The sequence below is a fragment of the Lates calcarifer genome, linkage group LG7_2 (assembly GCF_001640805.2).
Source record: "Lates calcarifer isolate ASB-BC8 linkage group LG7_2, TLL_Latcal_v3, whole genome shotgun sequence".
In the NCBI taxonomy this organism is placed as follows: Eukaryota; Metazoa; Chordata; class Actinopteri; family Centropomidae; genus Lates; species Lates calcarifer.
In genome coordinates, this window is record NC_066854.1 from 10,445,002 (window position 1) to 10,469,106 (window position 24,105).

The following is a 24,105-nucleotide window of genomic DNA, read 5'->3' on the forward strand; positions in this document are numbered from 1 at the left end:
GTGAGTTTGCAGAGAATGTGTGTGTGCACACTGGGGTCCTGAGGAAATGTATTGTCTGAAAAAGACTTTGGCATGTGAACTTTAGTCTGACCGAGATGCACTCCAACTAGTCAGACAGCATATTTTTTAGAGAAGAGACCATTCTGGCACATACACACATTCATAACAGACAAGGACAAAGCACAAAGCTCCTTTTCTACACGTACCGCAGAGAGCTGCTGAGTGATGAAGTTCATGGGAAAAGTTGAGTAAGTGGAGATCTTGATTGATTTTTTTTAAATATCTTCATAGGCCGAGCACAGCAGCTTTTACTGGAAAACTGGAAACAGTTTGTTAACCATGTTGCTGCTGACAGCACATTACATCTTTCTGTAGATTGATTCTATTGCAACAGACAATCAAACAGAGTAAGTGTGTGTTTTGTATGGGAGACTTTTAATGGTAATTCATATGATTATCTCTAGTTTACTTAGCTTTCAGAAAGTAGCCAATGAGCTGCCCCTAGTGGTCGATTCATATTTATTGCTGCTTTTAAACTCTGAGCCCACGCATCTTTACAGCATGTTAACAGTCTCCTGCTAAACTTCACATTTGATTCAGCCTCCATCCTGAACAGCAGCAGCTTCATTGTTTTTCCCCTTTGTTCATACATGAACAAAAACACAGACTTTGGGAATTAAAGGAGAGGTGTTTTTGAAAGAGAGAGAGAGAGCAAAAGGAAGAGCCTGAGAAGATAAGAAGAACGGGAAAGCAGGAGGATAAAGGGTAGCAGGTAGAGGAGGAAGATGAGGGAAGTGCAGGAGAGCTAAGAAACTGGTGAGGGAAAATAGAAGGAAAGAAGGAGAGTATTGAAGAGGGTGATGGAGATGACTGGGAAAGAACTGGTTATAAAATATAGTTCAACAGAACATCACTGTGACAAATGCAGTCTATGAAACTACAGATTCATCAGTAAATATGATCTCATTTTCCTTGCATGAATCAAAATTTAGAATGTCTTTTATTTTGAAACATTTTCAGATTACTTTGCTTACTTTACTAATTAACTTTATATCACTTTACTTCAGGTCACTGTGCTGACAGTCAGGGAATGCCTCTGTAGCAGGAATGCACAATCAAAATATATTTCTCTTTACATTTAATCACTTCATTGACTGATTGATTTCATTAATCAGTTATTTATTGATTCATGTGTTTATCTGTTTGTCATTGTACAGTGTATGTTATAATGAATATCTATGATAATGTTGTGTGCTGGGCTGCTTCATGACACCATCTAGTGGACTGATAGAAGCACAGCAGCTGATGGCAGCTCCCTCTGCCTCACAGCTGTCTGACTGCATTCAGTTAAGACTGATATGAAACAGAAAAGCAGCAGCTGATATTTTTACAGGAGAAATCATGTAAGGATGATTTCAGTTGATGTGCAGGTGAATGATTTGTGTTTCCTCTCCAGATGAAGGTAGAAAGTGTGTGTGAGCTGATGTGGATGTGAACTGAGCAGCATGAATCAGTGTGAGGACAGAGAGGAGGGAGTCCCTCCCTCTAAAACCACTCTGTGTGGGGAACATGAGAGCCAGACCAAGGCTCAGAGGTGAGATGAACATCTCTAACTGTCCATGACTCTGAAGGTGTATGTGTGTTGTGTTGAAGCCTAGAGCGGCAGCATTACCTGTTCAACCTATTAAACACATTATTTTGAATCAAACACACACATTTATCAGTTCTGTTTTTGATTCAGGATCCAACAGCAGAGACCAGACTCTCCTGAACCCAGCTGTCTGTCTTTCAAGAGCGACTGGTCAAAGGAATTTGGCATTGAATTTAAAAGACAATGTCCATCTGCTGCTCAGATGTAAGCTGTGACTGACAGTAAGACTTGGTTTATTGTAGTAAAGAGCTAGTTTGACCACATCTTAAATCAAAGCTCTGGCCATCATAGAGAGAGGAGAGAAGTGATGTGGTTTAAATATGGAGACAACTTTTTCTGTGTTAGACAGTCTCTCCTGACCTCAGTTGTTAACATGAACAGTGACAGGAGTGATTGTGTGAAGAGTGAAAAAAGAGCTGAGAGAGAAGCTGTGTGGGAGCCAGACCAAATTTCACATGCAAGATAAGGATCTTTAACTGTTTTTAACTTATTCACTGTTTACCTCCAAATATCACTTCATGGACCTTCTGTCTCTGTGTAGACAATATGAGCTAATTCTTCATGATTCCTCCACAGAGTGGACCAGGAGAGCTCAGAGGCTCCCAGTAGTCAGTCTGTCCTACAGCATCAAACACACCTGGACTCCATATTTCAGGTCGGTACATGTACAATAATCTCCATGCTGCACTTTTTAGACAAGTGGATTGTCAGTCTGTCCAATATGGATCTGATTCTTGGCTCCATGGTTTTAGTTTGTAGTGTTATTAATATAATATTCTGTTCCAGCTGCTGGAGGAGGACATTGTCAGTTTTGTGAAGAAGGAGCTGAAGAAGATCCAGAAGGTTCTGAGTCCAGATTACCCAGGATGCTTAGAGAGTCAGAGGGAGGATGAGGAGGTGTTGGACAGTGAGGATGAAGAGCAGAGGAGGAGCAGCAGAGAGGCATTTCTGAAGATCACACTGAACTTCCTGAGGAGAATGAAGCAGGAGGAGCTGGCTGACTGTCTGCACAGCAGTAAGAGGATTTAACATGATGGATAAATGGGACATTATCATTATTATTCTTACTATTATTGTTATTAAATCAAACAATGGAAGCACTTCTAAAGGGTCCATATTGAGTAATTTTAAAATAGCAATAACTTTAGTCTCAGGCCTGTGTTCAAGTAAAAATTAATTATCAGACAACCAGCACAGAAATAACAACACAAACAAGGCCAAGCAACCACATTTGACAAAGAATAAAAAGCATCATAAAATGATGCCTTACAATTAGTCCCACACATAACATGGCCACATGATCAAATTAGTTTTGACTTTTGGTATTTTAACCTCACTCTGTAATCAAGATATGTCCAGAAAACTGCATTATATTTGGAGATATTTTGCTGAAGACAGGAACATAGACATACTGACCACACACATCTCCCCAACAATAAGCATAACCAAAAATAACATATTTGTCCAGTCACAAGAATATACATATTTTATTTTTAGATTCAGATACAGATACTGTATCCAATATGCAGTTTAAATACATGGGTTTTGTTGTTTATTCAGGAACTCCGGCTACATGCCAGTGCAAACTCAAGTCTAACCTGAAGGAGAAGTTCCAGTGTGTGTTTGAGGGGATCGCTAAAGCAGGAAACCCAACACTTCTGAATCAGATCTACACAGAGCTCTACATCACAGAGGGAGGGACTGGACAGGTCAATGATGAACATGAGATCAGACAGATTGAAACAACATCCAGGAAACTACACAGACCAGAAACAACCATCAGACAAGAAGAGCTCTTTAAAGCCTCACCTGGAAGAGATGAACCAATCAGAACAGTGATGACAAAGGGAGTGGCTGGCATCGGGAAAACAGTCTTAACTCAGAAGTTCACTCTGGACTGGGCTGAAGACAAAGCCAACCAGGACATACACTTCACATTTCCATTCACTTTCAGAGAGCTGAATGTGCTGAAAGAGAAAAAGTTGAGCTTGGTGGAACTTGTTCATCACTTCTTTACTGAAACCAAAGAAGCAGGAATCTGCAGGTTTGAAGAGTTCCAGGTTGTGTTCATCTTTGACGGTCTGGATGAGTGTCGACTTCCTCTGGACTTCCACAACACTGAGACCCTGACTGATGTTACAGAGTCCACCTCAGTGGATGTGCTGCTGACAAACCTCATCAGGGGGAAACTGCTTCCCTCTGCTCGCCTCTGGATAACCACACGACCTGCAGCAGCCAATCAGATCCCTCCTGAGTGTGTTGACATGGTGACAGAGGTCAGAGGGTTCACTGACCCACAGAAGGAGGAGTACTTCAGGAAGAGGTTCAGAGATGAGGAGCAGGGTAACAGGATCATCTCCCACATCGAGACCTCACGAAGCCTCCACATCATGTGCCACATCCCAGTCTTCTGCTGGATCACTGCTTCAGTTCTGGAGGATGTGTTGAAAACCAGAGAAGGAGGAGAGCTGCCCAAGACCCTGACTGAGATGTACATCCACTTCCTGGTAGTTCAGATCAAACTGAAGAACATCAAGTATGATGGAGGAGCTGAGACAGATCCACACTGGAGTCCAGAGAGCAGGAAGATGATTGAGTCTCTGGGGAAACTGGCTTTTGAGCAGCTGCAGAAAGGAAACCTGATCTTCTATGAATCAGACCTGACAGAGTGTGGCATCGATATCAGAGCAGCCTCAGTTTACTCAGGAGTGTTCACACAGATCTTTAAAGAGGAGAGAGGACTGTACCAGGACAAGGTGTTCTGCTTCGTCCATCTGAGTGTTCAGGAGTTTCTGGCTGCTCTTCATGTCCATCTGACCTTCATCAACTCTGGACTCAATCTGCTGTCAGAAGAACAATCAACCTCCAGGAAGTCTGAAACAAGAATAGATGAATCTGTAGAGACACTCTTCTACCAGAGTGCTGTGGACAAGGCCTTACAGAGTCCAAATGGACACCTGGACTTGTTCCTTCCGCTTCCTCCTGGGTCTTTCACTGCAGACCAATCAGACTCTCCTACAAGGTCTGGTGACTCAGACAGGAAGTGGCTCACAGACCAATCAGGAAACAGTCCAGTACATCAAGAAGAAGATTGAAGAGACTCCCTCTGCAGAGAAAAGCATCAACCTGTTCCACTGTCTGAATGAACTGAATGATCGTTCTCTAGTGGAGCAGATCCAACAGTACCTGAGACCAGGAAGAATCTTCACAAATGAGCTGTCTCCTGCTCAGTGGTCAGCTCTGGTCTTCATCTTACTGTCTTCTGAAAAAGATCTGGACGTGTTTGACCTGAAGAAATACTCTGCTTCAGAGGAGGCTCTTCTGAGGCTGCTGCCAGTGGTCAAAGTCTCCAACAAAGCTCTGTAAGTGAACTGATATTTGGGCAGGCTCACTTGGCTTTAAGTATGCTGTTATCTTTTCAACAACAAATAAGTTATGTTATTAACATGAGAAAAATTGTGTCAGTGAATGGTGAGAAGTTCCTTTATGCTTTTTATGCTAATTGTCGCTTCAGGCTGAGTGGCTGTAACCTCTCAGAGAGAAGCTGTGAAGCTCTGGTCTCAGTTCTCAGCTCTGAGTCCTCTACTCTGAGAGAGCTGGACCTCAGTAACAACAACCTGCAGGATTCAGGAGTGAGGCTTTTGTCCACTGGACTGAAGAGTCCACACTGTATGCTGGAATCTCTCAGGTCAGATGAAGTTACCATTTGCCTTAAGGCTGGGCCATCTATATAATCTAAAAACAAAAAAAGCCCAAAAACATTCTGCCTTGTCATTTCTGTATGTATTCTGAATGTAAGTGGAAACTAACATAGCACCAACCCACCTGCACACCTGAAACCCACCCAATAATCAATGCAATCATACCAAGCTGGCAGTATCATCATTATTTTGTCTCCTTACTGCTGGTAAAATACCACAGAGCTCTTTAAAAAAATTCACAGGCTAAGTCAGCAAGTTCAAACACTAATTCTTTTGGGTGTTTGCTTTGCAGACATACAATTTTTAATTCCATTTTGTAATGCCATTAAATTTGAAGCAATATTCCCAGATAAACTGCTCTGTGTTGTTTTGTGTGTTCACAGGCTGTCAGGCTGTCTGATCACAGAGGGGGGCTGTGCTTCTCTGGCCTCAGCTCTGAGCTCCAACCCCTCCCATCTGAGAGAGCTGGACCTGAGCTACAATCATCCAGGAGACGCAGGAGCCAGGCCATTATATACTGGTCTGGAGGATCCACTATGGAGACTGGACACTCTCAGGTATGGTGGTACTGCCTGTTACTGACAATGTGGACATGAAACTTTATATCATCAGGGAGGACATTCTAGTCTGACTTTGTCTCCCCTCAGTTTGGAGCCAGGTGGAGTCCAATGGTTGAAACCAGGTCTAAGGAAGTGTAAGTTTTTTGTTTTATTTGTAAAACCAAAGCGCATTTTTAATAATTTAAATGAAAATCCCATTTCAAAGCAGTGATAACTTTCATTCAAATCCTACTGTGTTGTGTCTTAGGGCGCTTTCATACGCTGTTCAATTTGGTCCAAACCAGATCAGCAGATGTGAAAGGTGCCTCAGACCATGGTGCGGAGAGAGAATTTTTGATCTGACCAAAAAAGTGGTTTGGTCCAGATTAAACCAAACCATGGTCCATTTGCAGTTTAATTTTTTTTTCTGGATGGTTCAGACTTTTGACACAATTACAGGAGTTTGAGGCAAGTTCATCACCCACTAAACAATGGAGGAAGAAAAATAGATAGAGGAGAAGTCAAAATCAGTCCTGGCAGCACCCAGGGAGAGGAGACAAAATATTCAATTGTAATTTGGACTGATGACAAAATCAAAAGTCAACTTGCAAAAAAAAGCATAAAAATGCCAAAAGAGGAACCCTATAGAAACACCATATAACTAATAACTTGCATCAGCTATGGTAGGAAGGTACTAAGGCATATAAATGTAAAGACACAAGTCAATAACTGCAGCTGTATTCTGTCTTCTCTCTATCAGATTCCTGTGAACTCACACTCGACACAAACACAGCACACAGAAACCTTAAACTGTCTGACAACAACAGGAAGGTGACACATGTGAGAGAGGATCAGCCATATCCTGATCATCCAGATAGATTCGACCTCCGGTCTCAGTTGCTGTGTAGAAATGGTCTGACTGGTCGCTGTTACTGGGAGGTCCAGACAGAAGGAGAGGTTGATATATCAGCAACTTACAGAGGAATCAAAAGGAGAGGAAGCAGTTACGACTGCTGGCTTGGAAGGAATGATCAGTCCTGGACTTTAAGCTGCTTTGAAGATGGTTACTCTGTCTGTCACAATAATCAAATAACATTTGTCTGTCTCCCCTCTTCTCCCTCCCCTTCGTCTTCCTCCTCCTCCTCTGTCTCTAACAGAGTAGGAGTGTATGTGGACTGTCCTGCTGGCACTCTGTCCTTCTACAGAGTCTCCTCTGACACACTGATCCACATCCACACCTTCAACACCACATTCACTGAGCCTCTGTATCCTGGGTTTGGGTTTGTCCCTGACACCTCATTGTCTCTGTGTGACCTGGGAGAGGAAGTGTAGAGAATCTCATGTCCCTAAAACCAAAACAAAAGAATTAGCTATGGTATCATGGTATACAACCTAGTGTAAGCTCAAAGTTATAGGTGAGAAAGTAGCACCTTAATATTTGCTTGTAAATGACACATACCCGTAAGTGGAGACATAACAAATGATAATATAGCAAAACACAGCTGTTATAACTTGCAATGTCTATGCCCATGTATAAAAGTTAAGACATTTTCTGTTCAAGGTCTCAATCTGAATACATTATCTTTGGCTTTGGGAGATTATATTGGACATTGTTCCGTATTTTCTGATATTTTGTACACAAAACAAAGATTATTGGAGAAAATAATTGGCAGATGAATAAATGGTGAAAACAATCCTTAGTTCCAGCCCCACATTAAATGAAGCATCGACTCCTCCCAGAGTCTGTTTCCCATAAACTGTAGTTTCAGTTCCTATGAGCCTTGTGACACATATTCTTAAAAAGGTAAGGTGACATTTTTCACTCTTTTTCTCTTGAATAACTCTTTGATCATGTTGTTAGCACTAACTGTTATTAGGAAGGAGGATTTTCACACACAAGATTCACAAATGAAACCCACTCAGAATATCTGAACTGTGAGAGAGTATGTATCTTTACTTTTCAAACTCTTCAGGTAATAACAGGAGTGATAAAACATAGCCAGGGGCCTTGAGGTTCAACTCGCATTTTAACAACTCTCCAGTGTTTCTTTTAACACTGACAATCACACTTCGCCATCTGAACTTTGATTCCTTTCAGTCCAACCAGTCAGACTGGATTCTTGTCCACTGAAGTAAAAAAAAAAAAGGGCTGTAGTTTGAGCATGTACCTCCTTTTGTGCACAAACCTGTTCAGTACAGAAGTGAGCTGCAGAGAGACACACATTTGTGGGGAGGACTTCAGTAAGTAGAACTCTTGCTTTGCTTTGAATTATCCTCACTAGACAAAAGATCTTTCTGTGGATTGATATTCATTAATGACTCAATAAGCAGAGTAACCTGTGATGTTTATGAAGGATGTGATGGTCCTTCATTTTAATTCTGTTGCTTGTCAAATTGTTTCAGTGCTTTCAGAAAATAGCCTGTGGCTCCCGTCTAATGGCGACGTTTATAGCTATTTTGCATCTCACATTGCTTGCTGGCATGTTGTCAACTTGTCTTTCAGTATGAAAAGATTCCACCTTAACTGAACTTTGGTTAAAACTGTTCTTGTTGATAGCTGGTTATACTGAGAGAAAATACAGATCTGATGATTTTTCACTGCCCTCCAGTGGTCAAGAGCAACCAATCAAGGGAAATTATTACTAGTTTTACATTTATCTGACAAGAAGTAAGTTATCAGTGTTTATTTGTTAACATTTAATATGTAATTATTAATTAGGTAGACCTTTTACTGAAATTGTGAGGTTCACTTAATGTGTTTTTCTATCAGGATCTATCAAAAACCAGATTCCCCACAATCTGGACCTAAACCCAGCAATTCGTTCCTTAGGAGCAACCATGTCAGCTTCTCCTCTTAAATTCAGAAAGTCTGTTGATGGAAGGTAAGGATTTAAAGCTGACAGAGAGGCATTTCATGCAAAGCATTACTTGTTAATTAAAAGACTGAACATATTTTTTATCAGGTTTTATCCAACATGGACATTTATCAGTTCTGTTTTTGTCTCAGATTCCAGCAGCAGAGACCAGACTCTCCTGAACCCAGCTGTCTGTCTTTCAAGAGTGACCAGTCGAAGGAACATTTCTTTGATTTTAAAGGACAGCGATCTGCTGATCTGATGTAAGTAACTTTCAAGTGGGGTTGACCCTGCTCTAATGGATGACATAATGTTTCATCAATTTACACAGCATGTCAATATGTACACAGTGACTGGTTAGTGAATTAGTTTTCATGAATACACAAGAGGGCATCAAACAAATGAATAATAGTATTTTGGTCCGGTCAATATTCCTGGCTCTGACAGATTAGATATCCCAAGTTCATCAGCACTTTTTTTTCCAGAGTCACAGTGGTCCAGAGATGTGCAGATCATCATCTCTGGTGTTATTGGATTGTCCTGATTTGTTGATCAGCTGATTGGGTCTGGTATTGGAACCTTGGTCCATCATTCTCTGGTGTTTTACTTTATTCAATCTTATATTCTCTGGTGTTTTAGCCCTGGTTTGTGCCAATATTTTCTGGTGTTTTTACAACAGTTTGGTCCAAAAGTTGCTGATGTTCAAGCCACGTTTAGATCCAGTGTTCATTGTTCTTTTAGCTCCTGTTTGGAGCATATATGGACTAATAGTTCATGATTCCTCCACAGAGTTAACCAGGAGAGCTCAGAGGTTTCCAGTTGTGAGTCTGCCCCACAGCACCAAACACACCTGAACCCCATATTTATGGTCTGTATATGTACAACAATTTCTAATACATGACCTTCTTATGAAACAGGAATTGTAAAGTCACCACACAGATCCACCATATTTAGTTACATTTATATTGATGCAGCTCAGTTCATCTCAGTGGAACTGTATTGCTGTTATGCTGCTCAGAATTCAGCATTCATCCACTATCAAAAACAGAAACTATTATTCATGTTTTTAGTCAAAATTCGATGTGGGTTTACATACAGCAGTGTAGGCTTGTATTCCTTACCACTAACTGCTGTATTCTGCTGAAGTCTAACACAGCATCTGTATCAAATGCTTCATATGTAAACAACAGCTGCCAGTATTATCTGATGTTGGTTGCAAAGGCCAATATCCACAACTTCTAAAGTTTCTTTATCACAATTTGTAAACCAGTTTGTTGTCAGTATTTAATTAGATGTTTCCAGTTATTTACATTAAACATACATATTAATTTGTTCCAGCTGCTGGAGGAGGAACATTGTTACTTTTGTGAAGAAGGAGCTGAAGAAGATCCAGAAGGTTCTGAGTCCAGATTACCCAGAATGCTTAGAGAGTCAGAGGGAGGATGAGGAGGTGTTGGACAGTGAGGATGAAGAGCAGAGGAGGAGCAGCAGAGAGGCATTTCTGAAGATCACACTGAACTTCCTGAGGAGAATGAAGCAGGAGGAGCTGGCTGACTGTCTGCACAGCAGTAAGAGGATTTAACATGATGGATAAATGGACATTTACTAATCTCAATCAATCTCAATCTCAATCTCAAGATATGGGGGAAATATGCATTAATATGCATTCTTTAGAGAAATTAAAATGTAGTATGTTATTGTTAAGTGACTTATTAATGTTGTTTCTTGTGTGTTCATTCAGGATACATTGCTCCACTTTGTCAACATAAATTCAAGTCTAACCTGAAGGAGAAGTTCCAGTGTGTGTTTGAGGGGATCGCTAAAGCAGGAAACCCAACACTTCTGAATCAGATCTACACAGAGCTCTACATCACAGAGGGAGGGACTGGACAGGTCAATGATGAACATGAGATCAGACAGATTGAAACAACATCCAGGAAACTACACAGACCAGAAACAACCATCAGACAAGAAGAGCTCTTTAAAGCCTCACCTGGAAGAGATGAACCAATCAGAACAGTGATGACAAAGGGAGTGGCTGGCATCGGGAAAACAGTCTTAACTCAGAAGTTCACTCTGGACTGGGCTGAAGACAAAGCCAACCAGGACATACACTTCACATTTCCATTCACTTTCAGAGAGCTGAATGTGCTGAAAGAGAAAAAGTTGAGCTTGGTGGAACTTGTTCATCACTTCTTTACTGAAACCAAAGAAGCAGGAATCTGCAGGTTTGAAGAGTTCCAGGTTGTGTTCATCTTTGACGGTCTGGATGAGTGTCGACTTCCTCTGGACTTCCACAACACTGAGACCCTGACTGATGTTACAGAGTCCACCTCAGTGGATGTGCTGCTGACAAACCTCATCAGGGGGAAACTGCTTCCCTCTGCTCGCCTCTGGATAACCACACGACCTGCAGCAGCCAATCAGATCCCTCCTGAGTGCGTTGACATGGTGACAGAGGTCAGAGGGTTCACTGACCCACAGAAGGAGGAGTACTTCAGGAAGAGGTTCAGAGATGAGGAGCAGGGTAACAGGATCATCTCCCACATCGAGACCTCACGAAGCCTCCACATCATGTGCCACATCCCAGTCTTCTGCTGGATCACTGCTTCAGTTCTGGAGGATGTGTTGAAAACCAGAGAAGGAGGAGAGCTGCCCAAGACCCTGACTGAGATGTACATCCACTTCCTGGTGGTTCAGTCCAAAGTGAAGAACATCAAGTATGATGGAGGATCTGAGACAGATCCACACTGGAGTCCAGAGAGCAGGAAGATGATTGAGTCTCTGGGGAAACTGGCTTTTGAGCAGCTGCAGAAAGGAAACCTGATCTTCTATGAATCAGACCTGACAGAGTGTGGCATCGATATCAGAGCAGCCTCAGTTTACTCAGGAGTGTTCACACAGATCTTTAAAGAGGAGAGAGGACTGTACCAGGACAAGGTGTTCTGCTTCGTCCATCTGAGTGTTCAGGAGTTTCTGGCTGCTCTTTATGTCCATCTGACCTTCACCAACTCTGGACTCAATCTGCTGTCTGAAGAACAATCAACCTCTGGGAAGTCTGAAACAAGAAAAGACAATTTTGCTGTAACTCAGTTCTACCAGAGTGCTGTGGACAAGGCCTTACAGAGTCCAAATGGACACCTGGACTTGTTCCTTCGCTTCCTCCTGGGTCTTTCACTGTGGACCAATCAGATTCTCCTACGAGGTCTGCTGACAAAGGGATTAAATACTGTGCTGACCTATCACAAAATAGTTCAATACATCCAGAGAATGATCAGTGAGAATTTCTCTACAGAAAAAACCATCAACCTGTTCCACTGTCTGAATGAACTGAATGATCGTTCTCTAGTGGAGGAGATCCAACAGTACCTGAGTTCAGGACGTCTCTCTACAGATGAACTGTCTCCTGCTGAGTGGTCAGCTCTGGTCTTCATCTTACTGTCTTCTGAAAAAGATCTGGACGTGTTTGACCTGAAGAAATACTCTGCTTCAGAGGAGGCTCTTCTGAGGCTGCTGCCAGTGGTCAAAGCCTCCAACAAAGCTCTGTAAGTACATACAGGTGGGTGACAAATTAAAAGAAAAACCTGAATAAATAAGTGGACTTCACAGTCAACAGATCTCACCCATTTCAGAGACTTGTAGAATCAATAACAAGGCAAATTGAAGCTGTTCTGGTTGTATGTGGTGACCCCACACCTTACAAAGACACTGGCTTTACCTTCAATTTGATAACTGTCTGTACATAAGTGTAGGAATAATTAATAATTAAAATGCACTGGTGTACTTTAAACATTAGAAAAAATATAGATATCTTACAATTTTCACTCATTATTATCTCTCCAGGCTGAGTGGCTGTAACCTCTCAGAGAGAAGCTGTGAAGCTCTGGTCTCAGTTCTCAGCTCCCAGTCCTCTAGTCTGAGAGAGCTGGACCTGAGTAAGAACAACCTGCAGGATTCAGGAGTCAAGCTGCTGTCCATTGGACTGGAGAGCCCATACTGTATGCTGGAATGTCTCAGGTCAGATCAAGTAACAGTTTGTGTTGAAAGTCTGAGGTATTTTTCTTAACTAAAGTCAACACACTTTGAGGTGTGAGGAGCAGGTTTTGGTCGGTGTGAGAGTCACCTCAGCTTCCTCAGACTGTATTCACTAAGTTTAGTTTGTTTCTTGTATAAAATGTTTTGCTCATTTCAGTGCAAATCTAGGCCCACGTGAATACTGCTCTTTCTGTCTTTTAATATAGACCCAGCATTAGAAGTGACTGTATTTTGAATGATTTTTTTCCTCTTTTTCAAACTTACCCCATCAGACTGAGTGGCTGTAACCTTACAGGGAGGAGCTGTGAAGCTCTGTCCTCAGCTCTTAGCTCCCAGTCCTCTAGACTGAGCAAGTTGGACTTGAGTGACAACAACCTGCTGGATTCAGGAGTAAAGCTGCTAACAGGCTGGACTACAGAGTCAACACTGTACACTGGTGACTCTAGGGTCAGGACCTTTTCAAGCAACGACCATGATGAATAAAAATTCATTTTCATTTCAATATTGATTTTTTTTCTGTGCATGTATAATATTCAAACCATTTGTATTACTTCCTGTGTGTTCACAGGCTGTCAGGCTGTCTGATCACAGAGGAGGGCTGTGCTTCTCTGGCCTCAGCTCTGAGCTCCAACCCCTCCCATCTGAGAGAGCTGGACCTGAGCTACAATCATCCAGGAGAGTCAGGAGTCAAGCTGCTATCAGCTGGACTTAAAGATCCACACTGGAGACTGGACTCTCTCAGGTATGGAGAGGCCTGCTTCACGCTAAGAATAAACTGCCTCATATGAGAACTACTCCTGTTCTTAAGTGGCACATATATATTCATGTTTGGAGCATATAAGTGCTGTATATTCATGTGTCTCTCTGTTATCTGTTTCCAGTCATTAGCAATTGAGAAAAGGGATGTTCCATTTGCAGATGCTGACAGGAAGCATCAAAAATCTATCTTAGTAAATGTTGACCATAAACCTCAATCCAGCATTGTCTTCAGTAGACCTGATGGAGACCCACTGTGTCTTTGAGGTCTGATCAACAGGTCTTAAGTGTATCATTTAATCAGAGTCCAAATCAGAGGAATAACTAGGGAACAAGCGTGTTTTCTATTTAAAAAGCAAGATCAACACTTGACTTTAGCATTACTGCAGCATTTACACTTAGCAAGGAATTCATAGTAATTTGTCACTTTGCAAAACAACCGTACAAGCATTTGCAATATTGATACTTTTTTATTCATATCTAGGCTTACTACCACATAAACCCTCATGAGCCTTAGCACTTAAATAATTTGCCTTTGTTGTATAATAATAATAATAATAATAATAATAATAATAACATCAATGCAGTGACAAAAAAGACCCCACCTCCCAGTGTTGTCCATGTCCTGAAAGAGAACGTGCTGGTCTAATCTCCCTCCTCCTTTCAGGATGGAGCCTCGAGGAGTACAATGGCTGAGACCAGGTCTGAGGAAGTGTAAGTGTGTTTTTGATTTGATTCATAAAAACAAAGCAGTACACATTCAGTCATCTTCTAACTGTCACAGCACTCATTGAAACCCTGAGGATGAAGATGATATCATGTGTCATCATGAAACTTTTAAACCAAATTAATAAATGAGATGTAACTGTAGCAAGTTTTGTTGCGTTTTCTTCTCCCCGTCAGATTTCTGTGAACTCACACTTGACACAAACACAGCACACAGAAAAATCAAACTGTCTGACAACAATAGGAAGGTGACACATGTGAGAGATAATCAGCCATATCCTGATCATCCAGACAGATTTGACCAGTGTCCTCAGCTGCTGTGTACAAATGCTCTGACTGGTCGCTGCTACTGGGAGGTTGAGAAGAAAGGAGATGTTCTAGTAGCAGTGACATACAGAGGAATCAGCAGGAGAGGAGACAGTGCTGACTGCCGGTTTGGAGAGAATCAACACTCCTGGAGTCTGTTCTGTTATGGTGATCGTGTCTCTGTCTGGCACAATAACAGACAAACACTCATCCCTCGCTCCTCCTCCTCTGTCTCTAACAGAGTAGGAGTGTATGTGGACTGTCCTGCTGGCACTCTGTCCTTCTACAGAGTCTCCTCTGACACACTGATCCACATCCACACCTTCAACACCACATTCACTGAGCCTCTGTATCCTGGGTTTGGGGTCTGTTCTGGATCCTCAGTGTCTCTGTGTTTTCCTCCTCCTGTTAGAGAAACAGTGTAAGTTGTTGCTTAAAGGTGCTGAACAAACAAACAGTTACCAGCACCTGAGAGTTAGTGAGTTAGTCTAATGTATCAAGAACAAATGTGGTTCGTCATCGATTGTCTTAATTTGTTGAAACACTGTATTTGAGTGATAAACTGGAGAATCTGATTATGTGATGATGTTATTGTCTTTGCACAGTTGATATAGTCAATATATAGTTCATATCAGTTGAACAATAAATGGACATTTTGGACAGTTACTAATCATCATTGCTGACAGCTGCAGAGTCAAGTCAGTTTGTATTTATATAGTGCCAATTCACAACAAAAGTTATCTCAAGGCACTGCTGCTTTGCAGTCATTTTTGCATCGATAAAATGTAATAATTCACACTGTGGGATTGTTTGTACACTTATCTTTTGTTGTATTACTGTTTTATACTGAAAGATGTATCAATTGATGTTTCATGTAGTATAAAGTGTACACTGTATATTAATAACTTAAATGTTAGCCTCCTAAACTCAATTAATCTCCACAGTAAAAATTCTTTTTTAAACACTGTTCTGTTTCATTTGCTTTTTTTTCTCCTTTGGTTTCTTCACTGGATTTTAAAGTTCAAGTTCATCCAAACAAGGATATGAGTGTTTTGATGCTGAACTATAATTGGACAAATCATTTCAACTCTGCTCTGTGTCCTCTACAGATAAAGGTAGAAGGCTGATGGGAGCAGCATCTGCCAAGGTAACATGATACATTTTGGACTGTTGGACTGAGCTGCCACTGCATGTTCTGACTGGATACAGTAAACTGTGAATAGAAAGTGATGACCCTCAAAATAAAAGAGGTTTATTAGTTTCAGGTTTTTGATTGTGCCAGAGTCAGAGCAGGAAACTGCTGCAAGTTAAATATTAATCATATTAAAGTCATTTAAAGGTGCAGCAACTGATCTTTGAACTGTGTGCTGTAGGTCTATGGTTTTCGATGTTTCAGTGTGACGGCAGCCTGCAGACACAGAGGACTGACGGAGGACAAGAAGCAGAGGATTTCAGCTGATGATTCTCTACAAAAACCTGGTCCAGACAGCAGGGAGCTGCAAAGTGAAGAAATTCATAGGAAGCAGCTGAGTAAATGGAACTTTGATTCATTACAGTCCCTGATGACAACGAATACTTCAGAATACAGCGCAGAGCCTTTAAAACCAAGTCAAACAAAGTAGAAGCAGAGATTTTATTTCCTGATGATACAAAAGTCAAATCAGACTGAAGACTAACCATCTGTGTGTCTGTCTTCATCAGGTGCTGCAGGTTGTTACCAACATGGAAAGGTATCACACTCTACACTTCACATTACACCTGATACTGTTTTATCCTTTAACCTGCAATTTGCTGTTTGGTGTGATTTTGTTTTTTATTTGAACATTGAATAGACTCATAATAAAACTATAAACCAGAGTCCTGATATCAGATCCTGATATCAGATCTTGGACTGGACTTTGAGACTCAAGATGTTTTATGAAGGATCATGTTCTTGTTTATTTGTTTATTTGAGTTTCTGTTGGTCAACGTACAATAATTTTTAATCAGTTATTTTCCACACAGTGACTTACATGCATGTATATAAAAACTGTTGATATTAATTTACACTTCATATTTGTCATGACATTATACATCAAATGTGATATACACTATGTGAGTGTGCGTGGAGGGATGCCATGGAAAAAAATCCTGTGGTGTAGTAAAGTTTAGGAACCACTGCAGCAGTCAGGGCTGTTGTACTTGATCAGGTCGTATGAAGTTTTAATTATAGTCCCCACAGTACCTGTTTTTCTTTGGTTTATTGACTCTGTGATACAGACAAACAATGGGAATGTCTGCCTCATTTCATCACTGACTGAGATTATTCTGTTCAGTCTAAATAAATAATATAGGACATAGTTTGTATGTCAGAGTGAGGAGAGAACAGAAATCATTCAGTGTAAACAGTTTCAGACTTAATTCACCTTTCAGTTTCTTGTTGAGCACTGCTAGTTTCATGTGGCTGAAGATTAAAAAGTGACTTTCTCCTCTCTGGTGGTCTTCCTCTCTACCAGGCCAGACTCCTCTGAACATGAACCTGAACCCAGCTGTGTGTCCTTAAAGAGCGACCAGTCAAGTGATCGCCTCGTTCATTTTAAGGAACAACAACCTTCTGCTGCAAAGAAGTAAGCTGCAGCTGAGTTTAAATGTAGCTGACATCTGTCCAGTATAACTGCTGTTGCTGATATATCAGATGACTATGATGAAAACTGCTCAGTGGAGTGAACATGCAAACTCCTGGCTGAAGATTAGGAAGTGATTTTCTTTCTCTCTCTCTGGTGGTCTTCTTCTCTGTCTACCAGGATCCATCAGAGACCAGACTCCACTGAAGATGAACCCAGCTGCGTGTCCTTCAAGAGCGACCGGTCAAATGATCGCCTTATTCAGTTTACAGGACAACAACCAGCTGCTGCAAAGAAGTAAGCTGTTATGAATTTTTACATCTAACTGACTCATTTTTAAACACTTTTATTCAGAGTTTTTAGCAAATACATAAGCTAAATTTTACCATAGTTCTTTTTACATATATTCATGAACCTGAGACACAGGAGATTGTTCAGGTTCTAGAGTTGAGTCTCAAGCTATCGTTAAGTGCTGGGTGAGATAGTATTCAAAGTAGATATCAAAGTAAAGTATTTGGGTGGTGAAAAACCAGTGAAAGTGGTTACTCAGTCTTCTGTGAAATGATGGACATAGAAGAATGTTCTGTGGAATTTTGGAAATGTTCTTCAAATATATTGCCAGTACATGTCTTAGTGCCTTCTGTGTGAAGTGCAGAATTTATTCTGTCCTTATCAGGAGGAAGTTGGAAAAACAAGACATTCCCGAACCTGGTCCTGATTATGTGTACATGAAGAGTGGCCCAACAGTAAAACATCCTTATAAATCAAGGAAAAAACACCAACCATTTGATAAACGGTAAGGATTGAAAAATGATTATGAAATCAGAATCATTTGATTCGAGCAGTTATAGGAGCAGTTATAGCAGTTATAGGAACTTCAGTTTATAAACCTTTATTAACTCAGATGAAGTTCTCTGAGCACCGCCAGTCTTTGTATTAGCACACTCTCTCACACTTGCAGTCAAAGGCATTCACAGCTGCAGACTGAGTGGGATCAGGACTAGGAAACCTTTACCACTACTGACAGTTGTCTGATTCACCATTTTCATCTAAATATCATTTCATGAACCTTTACCTTGTGTCCATCTCTGTGTGGTCAGACACAATGTTAGGTAATTCTTCATGATTCCTCCACAGAGTTGAGCAGGACAACTCAGAGGTTCCCAGTGGTCAGTCTGCCTATCAGCATCAAACACACCTGGACTCTGTATTTATGGTCTGTGCATGTACAGTAACTACTTCTACATCTGTTAACAATAATCTCCATGATGTACTTTTTAGAACAGTTGATTATCACTCTGAATCTGATGTTTGGCTCCATGGTTTTAGTCTGATTGTGTTATTAATATAATATTCTGTTCCAGCTGCTGGAGGAGGACATTGTCAGTTTTGTGAAGAAGGAGCTTAAGAAGATCCAGAAGGTTCTGAGTCCAGATTACCCAGAATGCTTAGAGAGTCAGAGGGAGGATGAGGAGGTGTTGGACAGTGAGGATGAAGAGCAGAGGAGGAGCAGCAGAGAGGCATTTCTGAAGATCACACTGAACTTCCTGAGGAGAATGAAGCAGGAGGAGCTGGCTGACTGTCTGCACAGCAGTAAGAGGATTTAACATGATGGATAAATGGGAAATTTTGACATTTCTAAAGAAATTTAAGAAAATATATTAACTCATGCAATTAAATGTAACTTTAGAGTATTTATTTCACTGGTTGATCTTATTTGTTCATTAAGGATCTGCTGCTGCAGTTTGTCAACATAAACTCAAGTCTAACCTGAAGGAGAAGTTCCAGTGTGTGTTTGAGGGGATCGCTAAAGCAGGAAACCCAACACTTCTGAATCAGATCTACACAGAGCTCTACATCACAGAGGGAGGGACTGGACAGGTCAATGATGAACATGAGATCAGACAGATTGAAACAACATCCAGGAAACTACACAGACCAGAAACAACCATCAGACAAGAAGAGCTCTTTAAAGCCTCACCTGGAAGAGATGAACCAATCAGAACAGTGATGACAAAGGGAGTGGCTGGCATCGGGAAAACAGTCTTAACTCAGAAGTTCACTCTGGACTGGGCTGAAGACAAAGCCAACCAGGACATACACTTCACATTTCCATTCACTTTCAGAGAGCTGAATGTGCTGAAAGAGAAAAAGTTGAGCTTGGTGGAACTTGTTCATCACTTCTTTACTGAAACCAAAGAAGCAGGAATCTGCAGGTTTGAAGAGTTCCAGGTTGTGTTCATCTTTGACGGTCTGGATGAGTGTCGACTTCCTCTGGACTTCCACAACACTGAGACCCTGACTGATGTTACAGAGTCCACCTCAGTGGATGTGCTGCTGACAAACCTCATCAGGGGGAAACTGCTTCCCTCTGCTCGCCTCTGGATAACCACACGACCTGCAGCAGCCAATCAGATCCCTCCTGAGTGCGTTGACATGGTGACAGAGGTCAGAGGGTTCACTGACCCACAGAAGGAGGAGTACTTCAGGAAGAGGTTCAGAGATGAGGAGCAGGGTAACAGGATCATCTCCCACATCGAGACCTCACGAAGCCTCCACATCATGTGCCACATCCCAGTCTTCTGCTGGATCACTGCTACAGTTCTGGATTATGTTTTGAAAACCAGAGAAGGAGCAGAGCTGCCCAAGACCCTGACTGAGATGTACATCCACTTCCTGGTGGTTCAGTCCAAAGTGAAGAACATCAAGTATGATGGAGGATCTGAGACAGATCCACACTGGAGTCCAGAGAGCAGGAAGATGATTGAGTCTCTGGGGAAACTGGCTTTTGAGCAGCTGCAGAAAGGAAACCTGATCTTCTATGAATCAGACCTGACAGAGTGTGGCATCGATATCAGAGCAGCCTCAGTTTACTCAGGAGTGTTCACACAGATCTTTAATAGAGGAGAGAGGACTGTACCAGGACAAGGTGTTCTGCTTCGTCCATCTGAGTGTTCAGGAGTTTCTGGCTGCTCTTCATGTCCATCTGACCTTCACCAACTCTGGAGTCAATCTGCTGTCTGAGAAACAACCAACTTCCTGGTGGACTATAGTGTTTCTAGGCAAATCAACACATTTCTACCAGAGTGCTGTGGACAAGGCCTTACAGAGTCCAAATGGACACCTGGACTTGTTCCTTCGTTTCCTCCTGGGTCTTTCACTGCAGACCAATCAGACTCTCCTACAAGGTCTGGTGACTCAGACAGGAAGTGGCTCACAGACCAATCAGGAAACAGTCCAGTACATCAAGAAGAAGATTGAAGAGACTCCCTCTGCAGAGAAAAGCATCAATCTGTTCCACTGTCTGAATGAACTGAATGATCGTTCTCTAGTGGAGCAGATCCAACAGTACCTGAGTTCAGGAAGTCTCTCTACAGATAAACTGTCTCCTGCTCAGTGGTCAACTCTGGTCTTCATCTTACTGTCTTCTGAAAAAGATCTGGACGTGTTTGACCTGAAGAAATACTCTGCTTCAGAGGAGGCTGTTCTGAGGCTGCTGCCAGTGGATCAAAGCCTCCAACAAAGCTCTGTAAGTGTAAAGATAGTTGGATTTTAAAAAACTAAACTAAACAAAACAAAAAAAGAAATACAATGGAGAAATAATTCCTTTCTTCTTTAATTCCTATTTATCATCTCTATAGACTGAGTGGCTGTAACCTCTCAGAGAGAAGCTGTGAAGCTCTGTCCTCAGTTGTGAGCTCCCAGTCCTCTACTCTGAGAGAGCTGGACCTCAGTAACAATGACCTTAAAGATGCAGGAGTGAAGTTGCTTTCTTCTGGATTGGAGAGTCCACTATGTACACTGGAAACTCTCAGGTCAGATCAAGTTTATGAGCCAGGATATCAAGTGTTGGTTCATTTAATGCTGCAAATTCTGACATTGCTGAAAATGCTGGCCAATACAATTACTGTCTAATGATTTTTCACAGTATATAAAATCTTTGAGTTTTCCAGTCATTTTTTTGTCAGTCTCCTGTTCAAAAAATAAATTATACCTGAGCCAAAATGGACCAGAATCAAAAACAAAAGAACAATTACACACACCAAGTGATGATAGAGGGCTCCTGTGTGTTCACAGGCTGTCAGGCTGTCTGATCACAGAGGAGGGCTGTGCTTCTCTGGCCTCAGCTCTGAGCTCCAACCCCTCCCATCTGAGAGAAGCTGGACCTGAGCTACAATCATCCAGGAGACGGGAGTGAAGCTGCTGTCTTCACAGTGGAGACTGGACTCTCTCAGGTATGCAGAGGCCTGTTGCAGCCACAGACAATGTCTGATAGAGGAGACGAGCTGGAACCATTTCTTCAAAAGTGCTTCACATTCAACAACAGAAGAGGGATTTTCTCGTAATTACGACATCAGTATCTTATTATGACTCATTGTGTCATTTCTTTTAAAATGAAATCAGTCGTTGTCAGTTGTATTTTGTTACCTGAGCACGACTTCTGGCTTAATTAGCACTGCAAATGTTTTGAATCAAATTTTATTTCCTGCTAAATCAGCATAAAGCCAGACTGGAAAACATTTCAGCTACAGTTGGTTTAATTCTGAAAGAACAGAGTACAGAGTAGAACAGAGCACTCAGAGTGCATTCCCCAGAACAATCCTAATGACTTAGATACCTGCTCAGTGTTGACACTTGCATTTAAAAACATACCAACAATAATAATGCCATCTGCACTGCTCAGAGACATTATATAAGGACTCTAATTCCTTGTTTTCTTTGTTGAATGTAAATCCATACATACAAGTCTACATTTGAATAGAACAATTTGTGTATGAGAGTGATGTAATGTCCATGTTTGCATGCTGAAAGAGAACGTGCTGGTCTAATCTCCCTCCTCCTTTCAGGATGGAGCCTCGAGGAGTACAATGGCTGAGACCAGGTCTGAGGAAGTGTAAGTGTGTTTTTAGTTTGATTCATGAAAACAAATTCAACCATCTTCAACTGTCACATCACTCGTTCAGATCACCGTCAATCAATGAACTGATGATAGATCAGTAACTGCAGCTATACTCTGTCGTCTTCTCTCCATCAGATTCCTGTGAACTCACACTCGACACAAACACAGCACACAGAAACCTTAAACTGTCTGAGAAAAATAGGAAGGTGACATATGTGAGAGAGGATCAGCCATATCCTGATCATCCAGATAGATTTGATTTCTGGTCTCAGCTGCTGTGTAGAAATGGTCTGACTGGTCGCTGTTACTGGGAGGTTGAGTGGAGAGGAGAGGTTGGTATATCGGTGACTTACAGAGGAATCAGAAAGAAGAGGAGACAGTAATGACTGTGTGTTTGGAAGGAATGATCATTCCTGGAGTCTGAGCTGCTCTGCTGGTGGTTACTCTGCATGTCACAGTAACAGACTGACCTCTATCCCCACCACCCCTGTCTCTAACAGAGTAGGAGTGTATGTGGACTGTCCTGCTGGCACTCTGTCCTTCTACAGAGTCTCCTCTGACACACTGATCCACATCCACACCTTCAACACCACATTCACTGAGCCTCTGTATCCTGGGTTTATCATCTGGTTGTCTGGTTCCTCAGTGTCTCTGTGTTCAATGAAGCAGAGATAGTCTCATTCTGTTAGAGGAACTTTCTCACTGTTGAACAGAGAGTTCAGTCTGTACATGTTCGTAACTTTCACTCACACACACTGTCAGATTAATGTATTATATCAGTTTATTTTTTAAACTCCTCTAAATGGTTCCCTGTGAACTTCTTGCTCTTTCAGTTCTTTAAAGACGGAAGTTATGATTATTACAGGTTAAAAATGTTGTTGACTTGCTATTAAGTATTTTCGGTCTCTATCCAGTTAAAACACTGCAGTGAATATCAGGATTTTGTCTTTCTCTGAAGGTCAGTTCAAGAGAGGCAATTCAATTCATCTCAGTTGCAGATATTCATATCTGATATGATTTATTTACTGTAATAATGATGAGGTGATACTTTAACTTGTCTAAGATGGTAAAATATGTGTAAATCTTTATCTTGAATAAATAAATTCAGTGAAAATGTGAGGGGGGAAAAAAGCCTGTGTGAACGAGTGAAGTGATCATGTAGCTCACAGTTAGAAGTAGTTGTACAGGCTGCAGGTTTGAAAGGTCAGTGTCCAGAAGAAACACTTAAATCCCCTGACAAGTGAAACTTCTGAATCCTGTATGTTCCTGCAGGTGTTGCTCAGAGAACTCTATACCTTGATTAAAAGAAAGGAAAAGATGTCGCACATGTTGATGATGCTGATTAGTAAAACCAGAGCTGGACCTTTCTATAGAATATTAAGATTTGTGAATGTTAACATTAACATAAAGAAAAAAAATGTAGAAAATATCAAATGTAGAAAACAATAAGATATAACACTGAGCTTTGGTGCATGACACTTAGTCCAGTCCTGACAATATTATACAGTTAGCTTTGGCTCAACAATGTAAAGATAAGCCTATAGGCTATGGTTGCAGCTTTAAACTTAAATATGTTTTTATTCAGAATTTATTTAAGCAAGCACCCGTGACAAAGCATCACCTCCAAGGAGGAACACATTTTTTATAATTAGTGAATCCAATTCATCAGTCTCAGAAGCCTGCCCAATCCCATTGATTTTTATCCTCTACTCCTAAACAGGCAAATGACTGGATCTGAATAAAAATGTATTAACTACTGTCTGCTAACACAGGGTAAATGCAATGAGTGATAATCAAGCAACAATGCAAAATGGAGCAAATGAACAACATTAACTAGTATCTGAGGAAATGAGCAATATGGTGAGGTGGACAGTGGTGGGAGAGAATATGTTTAGGCTATGTATTATATGGCTATTCTACAAATGGATACAGAGATGGCTATTAATGAATGATTTTAAAATAAAGATATTATTTTGAATCAAACCAGTCATTGGCAGGAAATCAGATGTTTTTTGCCACTTGTCATCCAACTC

At 41.2% G+C, this 24,105-nt stretch overlaps 1 protein-coding gene across 1 annotated transcript; it reads left to right on the plus strand.

The window, feature by feature from the left end:
* The first annotated feature begins 131 nt into the window (after positions 1 to 131).
* On the plus strand, positions 132 to 23,971 carry LOC108900605 (uncharacterized). Its single transcript, XM_051066122.1, is given in 27 exon segments — positions 132 to 248; positions 1,457 to 1,594; positions 1,742 to 1,855; positions 2,228 to 2,306; positions 2,438 to 2,666; positions 3,212 to 4,623; positions 4,625 to 5,013; positions 5,166 to 5,339; positions 5,736 to 5,909; positions 6,000 to 6,046; positions 6,652 to 7,219; positions 10,070 to 10,314; positions 10,488 to 12,291; positions 12,590 to 12,763; positions 13,054 to 13,186; positions 13,188 to 13,228; positions 13,350 to 13,523; positions 14,205 to 14,251; positions 14,441 to 14,992; positions 15,679 to 15,716; positions 16,271 to 16,299; positions 20,814 to 20,987; positions 21,250 to 21,341; positions 21,344 to 21,407; positions 22,020 to 22,066; positions 22,208 to 22,434; positions 22,436 to 23,971. Coding segments are annotated over 26 exon segments (7,428 nt in total). The 5' UTR covers positions 132 to 248; positions 1,457 to 1,505; the 3' UTR covers positions 22,748 to 23,971.
* Positions 23,972 to 24,105: the final 134 nt, after the last annotated feature.